This window comes from Arvicanthis niloticus, chromosome 20 (assembly GCF_011762505.2).
Source record: "Arvicanthis niloticus isolate mArvNil1 chromosome 20, mArvNil1.pat.X, whole genome shotgun sequence".
In the NCBI taxonomy this organism is placed as follows: domain Eukaryota; kingdom Metazoa; phylum Chordata; class Mammalia; order Rodentia; family Muridae; genus Arvicanthis; species Arvicanthis niloticus.
In genome coordinates this window covers 13,695,201-13,710,291 of record NC_047677.1, presented here as the reverse complement: position 1 = coordinate 13,710,291, position 15,091 = coordinate 13,695,201, and the positions used below count along the sequence as shown (strand labels likewise).

The 15,091-nt window shown below is 42.2% G+C and overlaps 1 protein-coding gene across 3 annotated transcripts in view; it reads left to right on the top strand.

The window, feature by feature from the left end:
• Atg5 (autophagy related 5) overlaps positions 1-15,091 on the top strand; it is a 90,196-nt gene that overhangs the window by 63,002 nt on the left and 12,103 nt on the right. For all 3 annotated transcript variants that reach the window (XM_034524879.2, XM_076917156.1, XM_034524881.2), the window contains one exon: positions 11,517-11,634. In XM_034524879.2, coding sequence (XP_034380770.1) covers positions 11,517-11,634 — 118 coding nt within the window. The remainder of the gene's footprint in view (positions 1-11,516; positions 11,635-15,091) is intronic.

Below are 15,091 nucleotides of genomic sequence, written 5' to 3'. Positions count from 1 at the left end.
TAATAATTACCTTAGCCACAGTGTGTCCTCTCAGTCTAGTGACATCTTCTTCAGCTCCCTACCACAGCCTCTGTGTCTTAGTTACTTAATACAAATTAAGTTACTTAATCTTAGTTACTTAGTACAAATTGTTACTTAAATTATACAAGAATTACATCAGTCTGTTTTGTTTTGTTTTGTTTTGTTTTGTTTTTGGAGACTGGTCTCTCCACATAGGGGTGTCCAGACCCACTACATAGACCAGGCTGGGTCTTAAACTCACAGAGAGAGATCTGCCTGCCTCTGCCTCGCCAGTACTGGGAATAAAGGCAAACATCACTATACCTACTTTATGTCCATCTGTGATGTACAAGATCCTCCCAGAACCCTGTTTAAAAGTTCATAATGCCCTGCCTTACCCTCGCCTGTCCTGTTGCCCTGCGTGTGTCAGGCACCCTGAAGTAGGTAGCATAGTCGACATTGATGCCCTAGGTGGATAGATACACTGAAGCTCTCCTACAAGTTACGAATGCTCTCTGACTTGTTGATCACCAAGCAATTGCCAGGCCTCTGAACTGATGCTCAGTGCCAGATTTGCCCACGTCGGCCTACCAGGTGACAAAGCACTGCGAGGAGGTTCCCAATTCCAGACTTCCATGCAGCCCGGGAACAAGTGTTGTACTTACACTTGAATGCTAAATTGAGAGTTTGCATGAGGAGGCAGTGAAAGAGACTCTCTGCACGTTGGGCTTTCTGTGTGTCAGCCTTGATTGGCTTGCTGATGTGTCGCACCCAACAGTGGCAGCATTATTAGGTGCTAGGACAGCTGGAGCAGAGGTAAACCCCATCCTGTGCACTCACCTGGAAGTGACCCCAGAGCTCTCAGGGGACCCAGGGATTCCTTACTTGTTCAAGGTCACAGACCATATCTTAAAAGAAAACCCATTCACGGTGACTTTGGATTTTATAAAAAGTACTTCTGTCGACAACAAAAGACACTCAAGATAATGAATAAAGAGAACAGATCACACGGATGGAAGAGGACTCTGGGGACAGAGAGATGGCTCAGGAGTTAAGAGCTTTTGTAGACAGGACTGAGTTAGGCTCCCAGCACCCATTGGAGCAGCTCATAACCCTTTCATTGTAGCTCCAGGGGACCAGGCATCTGTGGGTGCACATGTACTCATGGTGACCCTATTAGCAGCATGCATTTAGGAAGCGGTCATCTGAAAGCTAACATCTTGTGCTTTGAAACCTTTCCAGCTGCTTTTTAATTATCAGGTCGTAAAATATTAAATGAGTTTTGGCAATCAGGCAAAGTTTTCTTCCATCCTAATTGAGAATTGCTGTGCTGCTTGTTCTGTTGGGGGAAACGTGAGTGCTCTGAGCTGATAAAGAGTAGTTCTCAACCTTGTTTGGCTGCTATTGACCTTTTTTTAATATAATTATTTTGAAGGAACTCATAGTAACTCACAAAGCTTGAGGTCTATCAGGTTGTATGAGTAAGAATTAAAAAGAAAACTAAAGCAAAAGCCTCTGTGTGTGGCCAGCAGCAGTGTCTGGCTCTTTCTTGTCCTAACTACACCTGAATATGCAGCAGTTTTAGTGGTCGTTAGTCTAGTAGCATGCCTGCCTCTCATTTAGACCACGACAGTCATGCAGCCGTCACTGTACAGAAGTCTCAGTTCTTACCTCCCGAAGAGGAGGTTCCCATGCCCAGTAGCACTCACTCACCCCCCACTTCCACAGCCACTAAGCCATTTTCTGTCTTTGTGCTTTTTGCCCATTCTGGACATTGTAAGAAACTAGGGTGTAATAATACACAGTCCTTTGTATCTGGTGTCTTCACTTGCCTATGTCCCAGGCCGGTGCTTGTTGTAGATCATGGTTACTCAACTAGAGTAATTGGGGGCAGAGGGCCTTTGTATGGTCCCATGTACGGCTGCTGCCCATTGATAAGTGTTTGGATTGTCTCCATTTGGGGCTGTTCTGACATGTCTGCTTGTAGTGAGCATTAATGCAGTTTTTCATTATCACTTAAGTTCATTTCTCTTCTGTGGGTATTTAAAGAGTACAGTTGGCAGGCTATATGCTGATTATTTGTTTAGTGTTTTGAAGTACTGTTAGTATATTTTCCAAAGCATCTTCACCATATTCCTTCCCATCGTGAATGAGAGTACCAGCATCCTTGCCAGTGCTTGCTCAGTTTTATCATTTTCAGCCCAGCATATTATACATGATATATATGTGTGTGATTATGTATATGTCAATACACATCACACAGTGCCCGTGTGGAAGTTAGAGGAAAACTTTGTCAGTAATCCAAGCATGCTAGCCTCATATATTCCCATTGCAGCTCCCAAATAATTGACACAAAGACCTATGAAGTTTACTCACAAGTGTTAAGCATTGTGATTGGGCAGATGTTCAGGTATTCTAACCCTCTAAGCTATCTACTTCCCAGCCACATGGTTCTTTACCTTCAATCTGGGTTCTGCTCCATGTGTGTCCTCATGGCGAATGCCTTGGCCATCTGTTCATCACAACTCTTCCTAGACCCTCTGCCTCATGGTCATCTCCTTTCTTCCTTTCTCTCCTCCTTTAGGACCCTCTCCTAGGGACCAGAAGTTCCACCTTCTCTGCCCAGCCATAGGCTGATCAGCTCCTTATTAACCAATCATAGGTAATTGGAGAGCATTCTTTATGCGACACTGATCCAGGAGATGGTTCAATACTCAGGACAGTGCTAGCGGCTGGACTGGAACCGGATCTCAGGGCTCAGAGATCTGTCTGAATACATAGTGCACAAGACCAACCCCAACAACTTTGTGAAATCATGTCTCTCCTTTACCTTCCACGGAGCCTGAGTATCAAACTCAGGTCATTAGGATTGCACAGCAAGCGCCTTAGCCTTTTAAGCCATCTTGCCAGCCCCTCTGATCATTTTTAAATGAGATTGTCTCTCTATTGTTTTGAGAATTCTTTATATATTCTAAGTACTAGTCTTATCAGACATCTGATTTGCAAATATATTCTCTTATTCTGTGGATCTTCTTTTTATGTTGTCATCTGAAGCGCACACTCTTCAGGTTTCGGTAACTTCAGTTTAATCTTTGTTGTTTCTCATGTTTTTACGTTGTCATCACTTAGAAAGTGTGAGCTATCCTTGTTAATCCAAGACCACAGACTTCTTCCTTGGTTTTCTTCTAAGAGTTCTGTGCTTTTACTTCATTAGTTTTCTTGTGTTTCATAGTAGTCAAGTGCTTATTTTTAAACTTACTCTCCTATATATTATATCAGCAATCAGGTCTGTGAATTATCACTTCTATTTGCTGCTTCAAAAATGTGAACAATTTTCATATAGTCTATTGATACTTCATTGGGCTACACTGAAAAATTATGTACATCATCAAAAAATAATACTACTCCTATATGGTATGCTTCAGCACTCACTGTAAAACTAGTGGAGCATGTATGGAAGGTGGGCGTGGAAGCTGTTCTGCTTCTGTGCGGAGTCACGGGTTCTTGGCTGGGCTTAGACACAGCCTGTCTCCTGGGGAAGCTATTTGACTGACTTTCAGAACAGCCCTACTTCTGAGATCAGCGTGGCTGCTTTCACTCGTACGTTTCCTCTTGCTACTTTATTTGTACAAATTGAAAACGCTCCTAATTTATTTTATGTTAATGTCTGTAAAGATAAAAAGTTCATGCAAAACTACCCTTTGACTTTTCAAAAGAAAATAAGTAATTAGTCACATTACTCTTTTATTCATCTAACTTTTTAGTGTGGCTTTCAAGACAATTAGCAAAAATGCTAAGGTTATTAAGTAGAATGAAACTTTATAATTCTCTTAGTATAATTCTGAATTCTTTTGGAGAGTGATATTTGTGTATTGAGATAAATATTTCTAGAATTATTAACAGTACTATCTTCTATAGTCTTCTTCTATAGTCATGCTACTAAAAATTTCACTTAAAAAAATGAAGCTGGGGCTAGGGAGCCAGCCTAGCACGTGATGCATAAATAAGAGAGCCTGAGTTCAGACCTCTAGCACCCACATAAGCCACATGTGACTGCGTGTACCCCTGAGGTCACTGGCCAGCTAGGCCAGCTGAAACAGGGACTTTGGGCCAGTGAAAGGCCCTGTCTCAAAGTGTAAGGTGAGGTTGGAGAGATGGCGCAGTGGTTAAGAGCACTGGCTGCTCTTCCAGAGGTGTCCTGAGTTTGTTTCCAGCACTCACATGCCAGCTCACAACCATCTGTAACTCCAGGCTCAGGGGATCCAATGCCCTTCCTTTTCTGGTCTCCATGGGAACCAGACATATACATGGTACACAGACATGCATACAGGCAAAAGACATAAAAATAAATGAATAAACATTTAAAACGTAAAACATAAGGCGGAGAAGCTTTTTTAAAAAAACAAACAAACAAACTAGATGACAGCGCCTGCCTGGCCTGTGTGTACACACAAATACACTGCACGTACACACAAGCAGTAAAGCAAGTCTTTTCAAGCAGCCATGTCTTTCATCAGTAGGCTCAGCTTCCTAGATTCCTGTCTTCAGTAGTCCGCCATGCTACTCTGTACCATGTATTTTATAGTGAAAGGATGTGAGGAGTGCACAAACTGTTAACTCTATCTGCTTTAACCATTATGTGGCAAAATATATTTGGCACTGTCTAGACAGAATTACAAGTATAATAATTTCACTGAGACAAAACAAACTTTAAGCCAGATGTGAGGATGTATTTGGATGTATGCTTGTCATTTAATCACAGTCTCAATTAAGACTCTGCTGCTTTGGAGATTAAGTGTTCCTGGCTGTAATAATGACAGCTTTCCAAATCTAATTATTATTTCTTGGTGTCGTTGGGAATATTGCGAGGGGGCTGCGGAGTATTTTAGCTGGCCCGCTCACATGCTCATTTTCAGGTCTCCATTGGCCTCCATAAGGGATGAAAAGCTTGAGCCCCCCCCCCCCTCTTCTTCCTGGGCCCCACTCACCTCCCACAGAGACTTGACTGTAAAGTCCTCAGCATTGTTCAAACCACTTTGTTATTTATATTGAATTCATCTTGTAATTGTGTGTATTCTTAAGCTAATTTAAATATGAACCTGGCTCTGAAAAGCATGTGATGCAAAATTTGACATGCATGAATTTATCTGCAGTCACGTGTGCTGTGACAGTTTGAAGCCCACATTGTGTTACTGCTGGTACAGTCTGACAGTGCGCCTGTGTGCAGCTCTTTCTTTGACTTTGTGCCATGAGCACTTACTTGAATTAATAAAGTATCAAAGGAAATTGAAGGAGACTGTTAATTACTTTTGATTCTCTCTGTAATTGGTTCTGTAACAACTACTGTTCCTTTTATTTAATAGTGCTTTAAAAGTTAGGAGGGAAAAGAATTAGCCTTTGTTACCACATACTGAATTGTTCAGTCTCATTTTAGGAATTGTCTATCTCATTATTATATCATAATAATTAATCCTAGGTAACATTTCCCAGCATATCAGATTGAGAAATGGCCTCCCAGGGTTGGACGTCTCTTAGAGACAGTGCTTTGATAGCTGTGGAATCCCAATCACATGTGTTCCTTCTGCTGAGCTCTGTACACTGGCCCTTAGCTGGGGTGTGTTATCCACTAACTTCTAACAAGTGCTGTTACTGCAGGTTCCCATGGATGCTGAAATGTGATTATCTCTTTCTTCATTAAGAAATCAATCGAGCTCTGTATGAGTTGGAAGCTTGAGGCCATCTGGATTTCTCCTTGGTTTTCATCGTCTTTTGAAATGATGTTTTAAACGTTTACATTCAATGTACTATGCAGTTACTGCTTTTACTTTATACCTGCTAGGGTGTCTTTCTCTCTTCGAACTTAACCTTATGTAACTTGTTAGGGTTTGGGGGGTTTTTGTTTGTTTGGTTTTGGTGGGGTTTTTTTCTCTATTTTTGTTCTTATTGGTGAGAAGTCAGGGTTTGATTTGCTTTAGTCTCGTGGCCCAGCCCTGCTCATAAGTGCTTAATCACTGAGCTGTGCGACCTGAGCCCTCAGAGTGAAATTTTGTGTTCTGGCTTTATGGTATTTCCTCACACACCCAGCTTGTGTTTCTGTTATCATTTATGACTGTATTACAGTCACTTGTATGTGTGCTGTCCATGTATCCATGAACTAGCATAATGATGCCCTCATGGCTACAGGACTAGTCTTTAATAAAGAGTCCCGGTACAGTCTGCTAGAGATCCAGGCCACAGCCGCAGTCCTGCCTGACTGTGTTCTGCCTGCTCTCCCACTCACGCTTTTGCTACACATGCTCTTTTACGCTATTTTTGAAAAGAGGAAACATCACTGTCCTCCACAATTCTCCTTATGTCAACCAGTGAGATGCCCTTACCATTATGAATGGACGTAGCTGTGGTTTACTAGGCAGTCTTTCAGTGGTGTAGGGAAAAAAAACTCACTGCTAACAAAATGATCTGGTGACCTAGCAGTTGTCCAGGTTCTTACTTTGGGAAAGTATCATTTGTACAAAATTGGGTTTTATTAATTTTTTAAGGATTTTTAATTTAAAGCATAGTTATTCTAATGTCTGAGTGATGTTGAACCTTTGGGGACTACTGCTAGGAAATTCTGCCCAGTCTTTAATAAGTCAGCCCCTGTCATCATTAGGTTATGCCTAATCAAAGTCTTAAGTAGAAGTCTCTCTAAAACACTGTCTTGTCTTTCCTTTGAATTAAAGCTGTTTTTAAGTTTTGTTCTCTTGAGCATTATTGTCATATGACAGAATTTTTCCTGGGAAGACACAACAACACACAGGTCTATTCACCCCAGATAGGGATTTAATTAGCAAACACCACCAAAGTCCAAGTTCATGAACCAGTAAATTTATTGGGTTACTTACAAGAGTACGGGTGAAAGGCTACTCACTGAGCAGAAATGGCTCAAAGATATCTATATCACCAATGCCTGCCTAGCACGAATGGCAGCTCACAAAAGCTAGGAACCTGGGACACACCGTACCTCCTGCAGACAGCTCAACAGGTTGCAGAGTGTCCTTTCCAAGTGCCTCAGTTAGTCTAAACTCCTTCCAGGTAGCTGCTCTAATCTGAGAGTCCTCTTTGCACCCTCAGCTTGTCTGATAGTCCTTGTAGCTCAGCAGAGGGACTCTTTGCTTGTATTTACTGTGGCAAGAGAGGCCTAGTGAATCTGGTCAGTTTCAGGTACTTCCTGAAGCTATTTTGAATTGTCTTCCTTCCTACTTGAGCTTCTCTGCAGAGTGGAATGTTTTATCTGTACATAGCCTTGTATGTTTGTAATGTAGTTACTTTGGAGAAGTTGTGTCATTGTATCCATAGTTCTGGTTCTTTATTACATCAGAGTCTATACTCTTGACAATATCTTAAAAATCAGGCATAGATGCCTGAGACTCAGACTTGATCATAGTTTGTGAGAGGGTCTCTTACACTGTTCATGTGTTTTCTAATCTCTAAATTACCAGGGTGAGACTAGTAAATCTGCTGGAGTGAGCTGGAGTTGTGCTATCAGCAGTGATAGAGCATTGGCTGATGGCCTCAGCTGTGTTTGGTAGCCTTTTCTTTTGCATTTTCTCTGTGATCGATGGAAACAGCACTTCCCTTTGGAGAACTGTCTTGGTCGACATTTTATGGTGTTGAGTTAAGGTGTGTTACTGTGGAAGATTTTATTGTTACTGTTCCTGGGAACATGAAAACAGGAGCTATACTAAGAAATAACAGGGCATGTGTTTTTCTTTTTTTCTTTTTTTGGGTTTTTTTGTTGTTGTTGTTGTTTTTGTTTTTTGTTTTTTTTTTCAAGACAGGGTTTCTCTGTGTAGCCCTGCCTGTCCTGGAACTCACTCTGTAGACCAGGCTGGCCTCGAACTCAGAAATCCACCTGCCTCTGCCTCCCAAGTGCTGGGATTAGAGGCGTGCGCCACCACTGCCCAGCTAGAGTTTCCTTTTTAACATGTAACCATCAGTATTTGGCTTTTTTTGTTTAGCGTGTTGTTTTTAAGTAATTTTTGTACCTCAGCTACCTCACGTTTCTGCTGCTAATCAGGTATGAGTGAGAGAGAACGGGTTCCCATAGAGTTCACTGTGGCATTGCTGGTTTCGGCCACAGCTAGTACATTCTGCTTGCTTGGTTGGAATGCAGTTCTGCCCTCCACATTACTGCCTTCCCACCCCGCCTCTCCAGGCCATCTCACCAAAGCCTGTTACACGGTGGCCTTCACTTTATCTCCTACCTAGGCTGTCCCCATCCTGCTTCCCATTACTTCCCTTACTAAAGGTCTTAAAAGCCCGGTGGCAACCTGGAAGACCGGCAGCCCTAAGTGGGTGGTGGCGGTGGTAAGTGCTTGCCCTAGTCCCTTTTCATCTCTTTTCTTCTGGGGCTTCCCTAACTTTATTATTTCTGTGTAGTTGATCAGTTACCTAGACATGATAGGGTTTTTTTTTTTTACATGTGTGTTCTAAACTGTAAGCTTTATAAATAAAAATAATGAATTTTTATTTATAAATAAAAATATAAATTATAAATAAAAAGTAAATAAGAAATAATAAATTTTAACTGCCAGCCAGTTAGTGAAGGAAGCCAAATTATTTCTGATATGTTGCTGAGCTATTGTTTTGCACAATTTATTTTTATTATTGCCACAAATTCTCAGCTGTGTTGTTCACATACAACAGTTTATAGCACTTACTGCATATCCCCTAAACTGATCACATTAACATAGTTTTTCCTCATGCTTTAGTTGTTAGTTCTCAAAGCGTTAGCTGTTTCAAAAAGACTAAAAACTTCTTCCTCTGATTGAAATGTGAGTGTGTGTGTGTATGTGTGTCTGTGTGTTAAATTTTGGTTTATCTTTTTGTGTGGATATTTGAAGTAATATTCTTAGATTAGGCATGTTTTTATTCTTAGACATTTTGTGATTTTTTTTCATACCAGGATGCTTAAAATTAAATTAAATTAAAATTAAATTAGTCATAAAATGGACTAACAATTGAGGTGAAAAGAAATAATTTTCATTTCTTAATTTGTGTTTGGCACAGACTTCTAACAACACAGAAAAGAAATGAGCTGGTGTTACCACTGCAGTCTCAGCACTCATGAGGCAGAGTGGAGGCAGGGGAGTGAGTAAGCTCCAAGCCAGCTTGGACTACTTGAGTGCAGAGCTTCTATACTCTGGTCACTGATGAAAAGAACATAGTCTTAAAAGTGAGCAGAGGAATGCATCTCTGAGGAGTAAAGTCTGCTGTGGTGACTATCCTGATGTGGTAGTGACCATCCTGATGTGGTAGTGACCATCCTGATGTTGATGTGGTAGTGACCATCCTGATGTTGATGTGGTAGTGACCATCCTGATGTTGATGTGGTAGTGACCATCCTGATGTGGTAGTAACCATCCTGATGTGGTAGTGACCATCCTGATGTGGTAGTGACCATCCTGATGTGGTAGTGACCATCCTGATGTGGTAGTGACCATCCTGATGTGGTAGTGACCATCCTGATGTGGTAGTGACTATCCTGATGCCTTGTTGCCCCGTGAACCCACCACTCACTCTAACAGTAGACTCTTCTGAGAAATGTTCTTTTTAGTGCAGTAGTCAATCAAGGTTCTTTTATTTTGAGGCAGGGCTTGTTTTTGAAAGATATTTTTCCTTATACTTAAACAATTTCATATGAATGAGGTTACCTTGATCCTACTTAACCAAAAGCCCAGGATTTCCCTTTCCCCCAGTGTCTTCTTTGTCCTCCTCCTCCTCTTCCTCCTTCTGTTTCTCTTTCTCCTCCTCCTCCCTCTTCCTCCTTTCTTCCTTTTTCCTACTCTTCCTCCTCCTCCTCCTCCTCCTCCTCCTCCTCCTCCTCCTCCTTCTTTTTCTCCTTCTTCTTCAGTAACTCAGTCCAGTTAACACTGCCTGTCTGCATATAGGTCTGGGGCTGTCTATTGAGGCCAGGACAACCTACCATCAACCACACACTCAAGAATAATGAGTCTCTTTGACCAGCCAGCACCTGTCAGTAACTCCTCAGCTCTGGGTGGGAATCACTGAGCCCCTCCCTCCCCTATCCTTGGTGTAATGTTGACTGGTTTGAACTTGTCCAGGTAACCACGGCTGCTGTGGCTCGTGACTGTTCATTCATGAGTGCACCCTCCACGTCACATCCAGAGGACGGTATTTCACCACACTCCTGCATTGACCCTTAAATTCTTTCTGACCCCCACCCCCAACCTAACACACATACTTCTCTCAGTTGTGAGCCTTGGGAGTAAGAGGGTTGATAATAGATTCCTTATTTAGGGACACTCAGTAACTTATTCTCAAGGCTTGGACAGGTTATGTGTCTCTGTATCACTGCCTACTGCAAAAAGCTTCTCTGACCACAGTTTAAAGCAGCATTTATCCATAGGTGTAAATATAAGCATAAAGAAATCAGTAACAGGGTAACTATTTAGCACAACCACCATAGTGGACTCTCCGCTAGGGCTGGTGGCCTCCCCAGCCAGGGAGTGCTGACCAGGTTTACAGAGCAGACCTCAGGTCTAACCAGAAAAACCTCCACAAAAGTCAGTGCCAATATTTCAACCTCTTGAGCATATCTTGTGTTGCAGCAGGGACCACCACTGGGTAATGCTATTGATGGTTTTTCTCCCCCAGTGGCCTGTGTAGCACCTTCCAGCACTATGAAAGGTAGCCAGCAGGGAGGAATTTCCAGGTCAGTTCCAAATTGATTTCTCTATGTCCTGCAACTAGAATGTGTGATGTCTTTAGCATTATGGCCTTACTACCTAGTTATGGTGGGCAACCAAGAGCAATGACAGTACCCTGTGTTGTTTGGGTAGTCTACAGGGCCTTCTTGACCAGTAACTCACAGGGAGATATCCCACACCTGGCACTGAAGTCCTTACTTCTATCAAACCTTGGACTCTTGATGTGAATTCATTGTTACCAAATGTCTGTTGACCTACTTAACTTTCTTACAATAGACTCATTTAAAAAGCTTCGTTTTAAAGATTGAAAAGTTAAAAAAAAATTGTGTCTGAATGTTTTGCCCGTGTATAATACTTGCATACCTGGTCCTCATGGATGCCAGAAAAGGTGGTAATTCCCCTGTAATCCTCTAGAACAAGAGTGACAGATGGTTGTGAGCCACCCTGTGGGTGCTATGACCCAAACCCCGGTCCCTTGCAAGAGCATCCAGTACTCTTAACCATTAAGTCGCATCTCTAGCCCCTTAAAAACCCTCCAGCCAGGGATTATTTTTATATTTGGTAGTTGTATTGTATCACTTAGGATGTCTGATATTCCATACTTGCATGAATTTGATTGACCAGTATTTATCACGTTAACCCTTTCCCCCAGTGGTCTCACATCAGTGATCCCTCCAGTTATTATCTGCATTTATGGTTACACCACATCAGGAGACACTAATGCCAGCTTCATGTTTGTGATCTATGTGTCTGTAGTCAGCAGCAACAAAGACTTACTCTCTTGGGTGTTTCTTTCTCTGATAGACCACGACTGAACGGCCGTTTATTCAGAAGCTGTTCCGTCCTGTGGCCGCAGATGGACAGCTGCATACACTTGGAGATCTCCTCAGAGAAGTCTGTCCTTCCGCAGTCACCCCCGAAGGTAAGGTACTTAGCAACTGTGACACACTGCTGCAGTGTTCTCTTCTAAGCCCTTGGGCACTGAGGTTAAACGAGTATTCTACATTGGCACATTTCAGCAAGAATTTTTCTTACCTTTTAAGGGAAAATCTTTTGTTTTATAGCACTTGTCACAAAACAAGAAGTCAGTTCTGTCTGGCAAAAGAAAATATGCTTCTTGTGCTCTAGGGCTTTGTAAGTACGTTTCTAATGAATCTGTATATTTGAAAGTCTGTACACATAAACGTATATTTGTCTAATGAATCTGTATATTTGAAAATCAATACACATAAACGTATATTTGAGATGCTTGGCACTAAAAGTATTTCAAATTTCTTTCAGAAGTTGAAATATTTGCATACATGTAATGAATTATTTGGGGGATAGAATGTGAGCTTAAATATCAGATTTGTACACACACATCCACCTACCTATATGCACAGCCTAAAGGTGATTTCCGTGGTATTTTTAGTGTGCTTACATTTTTATGTGAGCCGTCACGTGCGGTCAACTGTGGAGTTTTCCACGTGTGCTCTTACGTCAGTGCTAAAGTCAGTGTGGGCATTTCAGATTTCCACCCGAGAGCACAGCACGTGTGTGTATACACACATGCATATGGACATGTATGCAGGTGTCCTGCTGCCTTTTGCACCCAGTCACTGCCCGTCAACTCAATGCAGTGCTCACTACTGATCCTTTTGTAAGAGGAATCTTCAGCTGTGTAGGACATCTTCATTCACACACTGGGCAGCCTTTCTCATTTAAACCTAGGAGGGGGGGGGGAGGGAGGAAGGGGAGGGGGAAGGGAGGGAGGGAGTCATTAGACATGAGAACAATCCACGGAAATGGTTTTCCTAAAAAATAGAATTAGAACCAGTGTGGGCATGAAAACAGGACTAAACCAGGAGGGGTTAAAAAGCAGAGCATGGACCACCATACAAAATTACTGAAGATAGACAAGATTTCTTGGTTTTAGAGGTTCACCTGCCTTACCTTAGCTCCTAGACTGCATATCAGGGCATCTCATGGTGTCCTAAAAGTCTTCTGTCCCTACAGTAGGGTAAGTGTTCACTGACCATTGGAATACCTGAATTCTTTGTGCTTACCCCAAATGGTATTATTTATGATAACTAATTTGAAGTGACACTAAGCTTTTGTCCGGCCTTGGTTACAGCCCTACCTTACTGTTTTATAATGTTAAAGCCTTTCATTAAAGGCCTCCTGCCATTCAACATGTTTAATATCTCAGCAGCTTTTTAAAGTAAACTCACAGAGCTGGTGTCAGAACTTGGAATAGAACATTGTTTGTCCATTTAGAATGTTCTCTTCTACACACTTGTAGCTGACTGTTAGCCGTAAGCAGCTGTTGGTCAACTTTCTGTCTCTATAATTTGCCTTTTAAAAACTACTTTATATATTGAATCATGTGATAAGTAGACTTGTCACCCGGCCTAGCTTTTTGTTGAGGAGTACTCCTGCTTAGGTGAGATGTCACAGCAAATCCTTCCACCATTTTATGTCTCTGATTAGCTCAGCTGTGAGCATTGATTGGCATGGATCTTTCTGGGAACATCTTTTCATATTCCAAGGTAGATTCCCAGACAATGTGTTGGGCTGCTCACAGTTCCACCCGTGATGCAGGAAGGCTTCAGTTTCTTCACACCAGTGACATGTTTTATATTGATCCTGATGGCTGGGTGTTGGCTGTTTCCCTCATTTGAATTTCCCTACTGAAAACGCTGTCCACTGTGCTTATTTGTGTAAGGAAGACAGGTTATCTGGGGTGCTGAGTAAGCTGAGGGCTGCAGACCCACAACTTCTGTTCACATGCCCTGATTTTCATTCCCAGGTGCCTTGGACGAAATGGCCCCCATCTTATTACTTTCCTAATACTCTGTTTTGAGAAATATTTGTATATTCTGGAAGAATATCTTCTGAATGATAGTTTTCATTCTGATGGAGTTTTTAATTCTGATTCAGTTTTTAATGGGTTATGTTTAGGGCTTTTTTGTAATGTCTTCTAGATAATATATTTGTGTGCTTATAAAATAGCAAAAGTTGCTATGAAGGAATTTAGAGCAGTCTCTCTGCCTTGGGTCCCGTTTGGAGGCACAGTGGCATTTTCCCATGTATCTAGCTCCTGTCGACTCGGGTTTTAGAAATTGGAAACCTTTGTTGGTTCATGAATATTCTTCCTGCACTAGTTAGAGGATGGCAGGCCTGTGAGTGTCTTCACTGCATCCCAGGTTGTGGGATAGAAGCTGATTGCCTCATTTTAGCTGTGGTAAGACCTACAGTTCCCATGCACATGTTCTCTGTAAACAGCCCTCTGTGACTAGCTCTCAGCTGGCCTACAGCTCACTGTATAGACCACTGCAATCCTCCTGTCTCTGCTTCCCGGGTACTGGCCTTACAGGCATGTGCTACCATGCTTAGCCATAATCTGTTTCCAGAAATAAGTCATTTTAGGTATATTTCTTTCTATGGCCTGTGGGATCCTTGGTTACTGAGTGTAAGACCATCACATTGAACCCAGTCTCCAAAGTCAGTAATGAGTGGCCTGTGTTTGCTGCAGGGCAGGCACACTTGTGCTTTGTTTATTGAAAGTAACTTTAATGCTTCATTTTAATCCAATCAATAGGATTTGAAGTTTTAATTTCTTTTACTGACTAGCTGTTTGAGGTCATCTATTTCCTGGTTGCCCATTTCTGGCTGTTAGGAGTGGTTGAGAAAGGTTTCAAGTGAGGAGTGGGGGAGGTCAGAAACACCTTTGCATTTGTAGAAAACTGTGGAGGTAGAGCCTTTGGGTTCAGTTAGCCCAGGCTTTACATTCCTAAACATTCCAACAGCTCCTGGCTATTCAGTCGAAGGATGAAGTTAATAACTGTAGTCTTCACAAGCTTTGCCTGCTGATCTGGTCCTCTTCTTCCTCTTCCTCCTCCTTTTCCTCCTCTTCCTCCTCCTCTTCTTCCTCTTCCTCCTTCTTTTCTCTCTCTCTCCCTCATTCCCTCTCTCCCTCTCTCCTTCTCTCTCTTTCTCATTCATACACAAACACACAGAGATACAGACAGACACACACACACACAGAGACCTTCAGTTCTCGTAATGCATGTTAGGTCAGAGGACAACTTTCAGGAGACAATGTCTCCTACTGCTGTGGGCTCTGGGGATCAAACGCACAGACATAACATGCAGACACAACACCCATATAATAAATAAAAATAACAGAAATCCTTTAACCTCTAGCTGTGCTTCAGACTGTCTCTGGTGTTGTGAGTGAATAGCAGGCTTCTACCCAGAGCAGCCAGCCAAGTGCTGTGGTGTCTGGGAGGACCTGTGTCTCATTGGTAGTCCGTGGATAGTGCCCATACGCAGTGGTAAGTTTCATACCGTGAAATTGGACACATCCTCAACTCGGTCTTTTTCTTTGAGAAACTTTT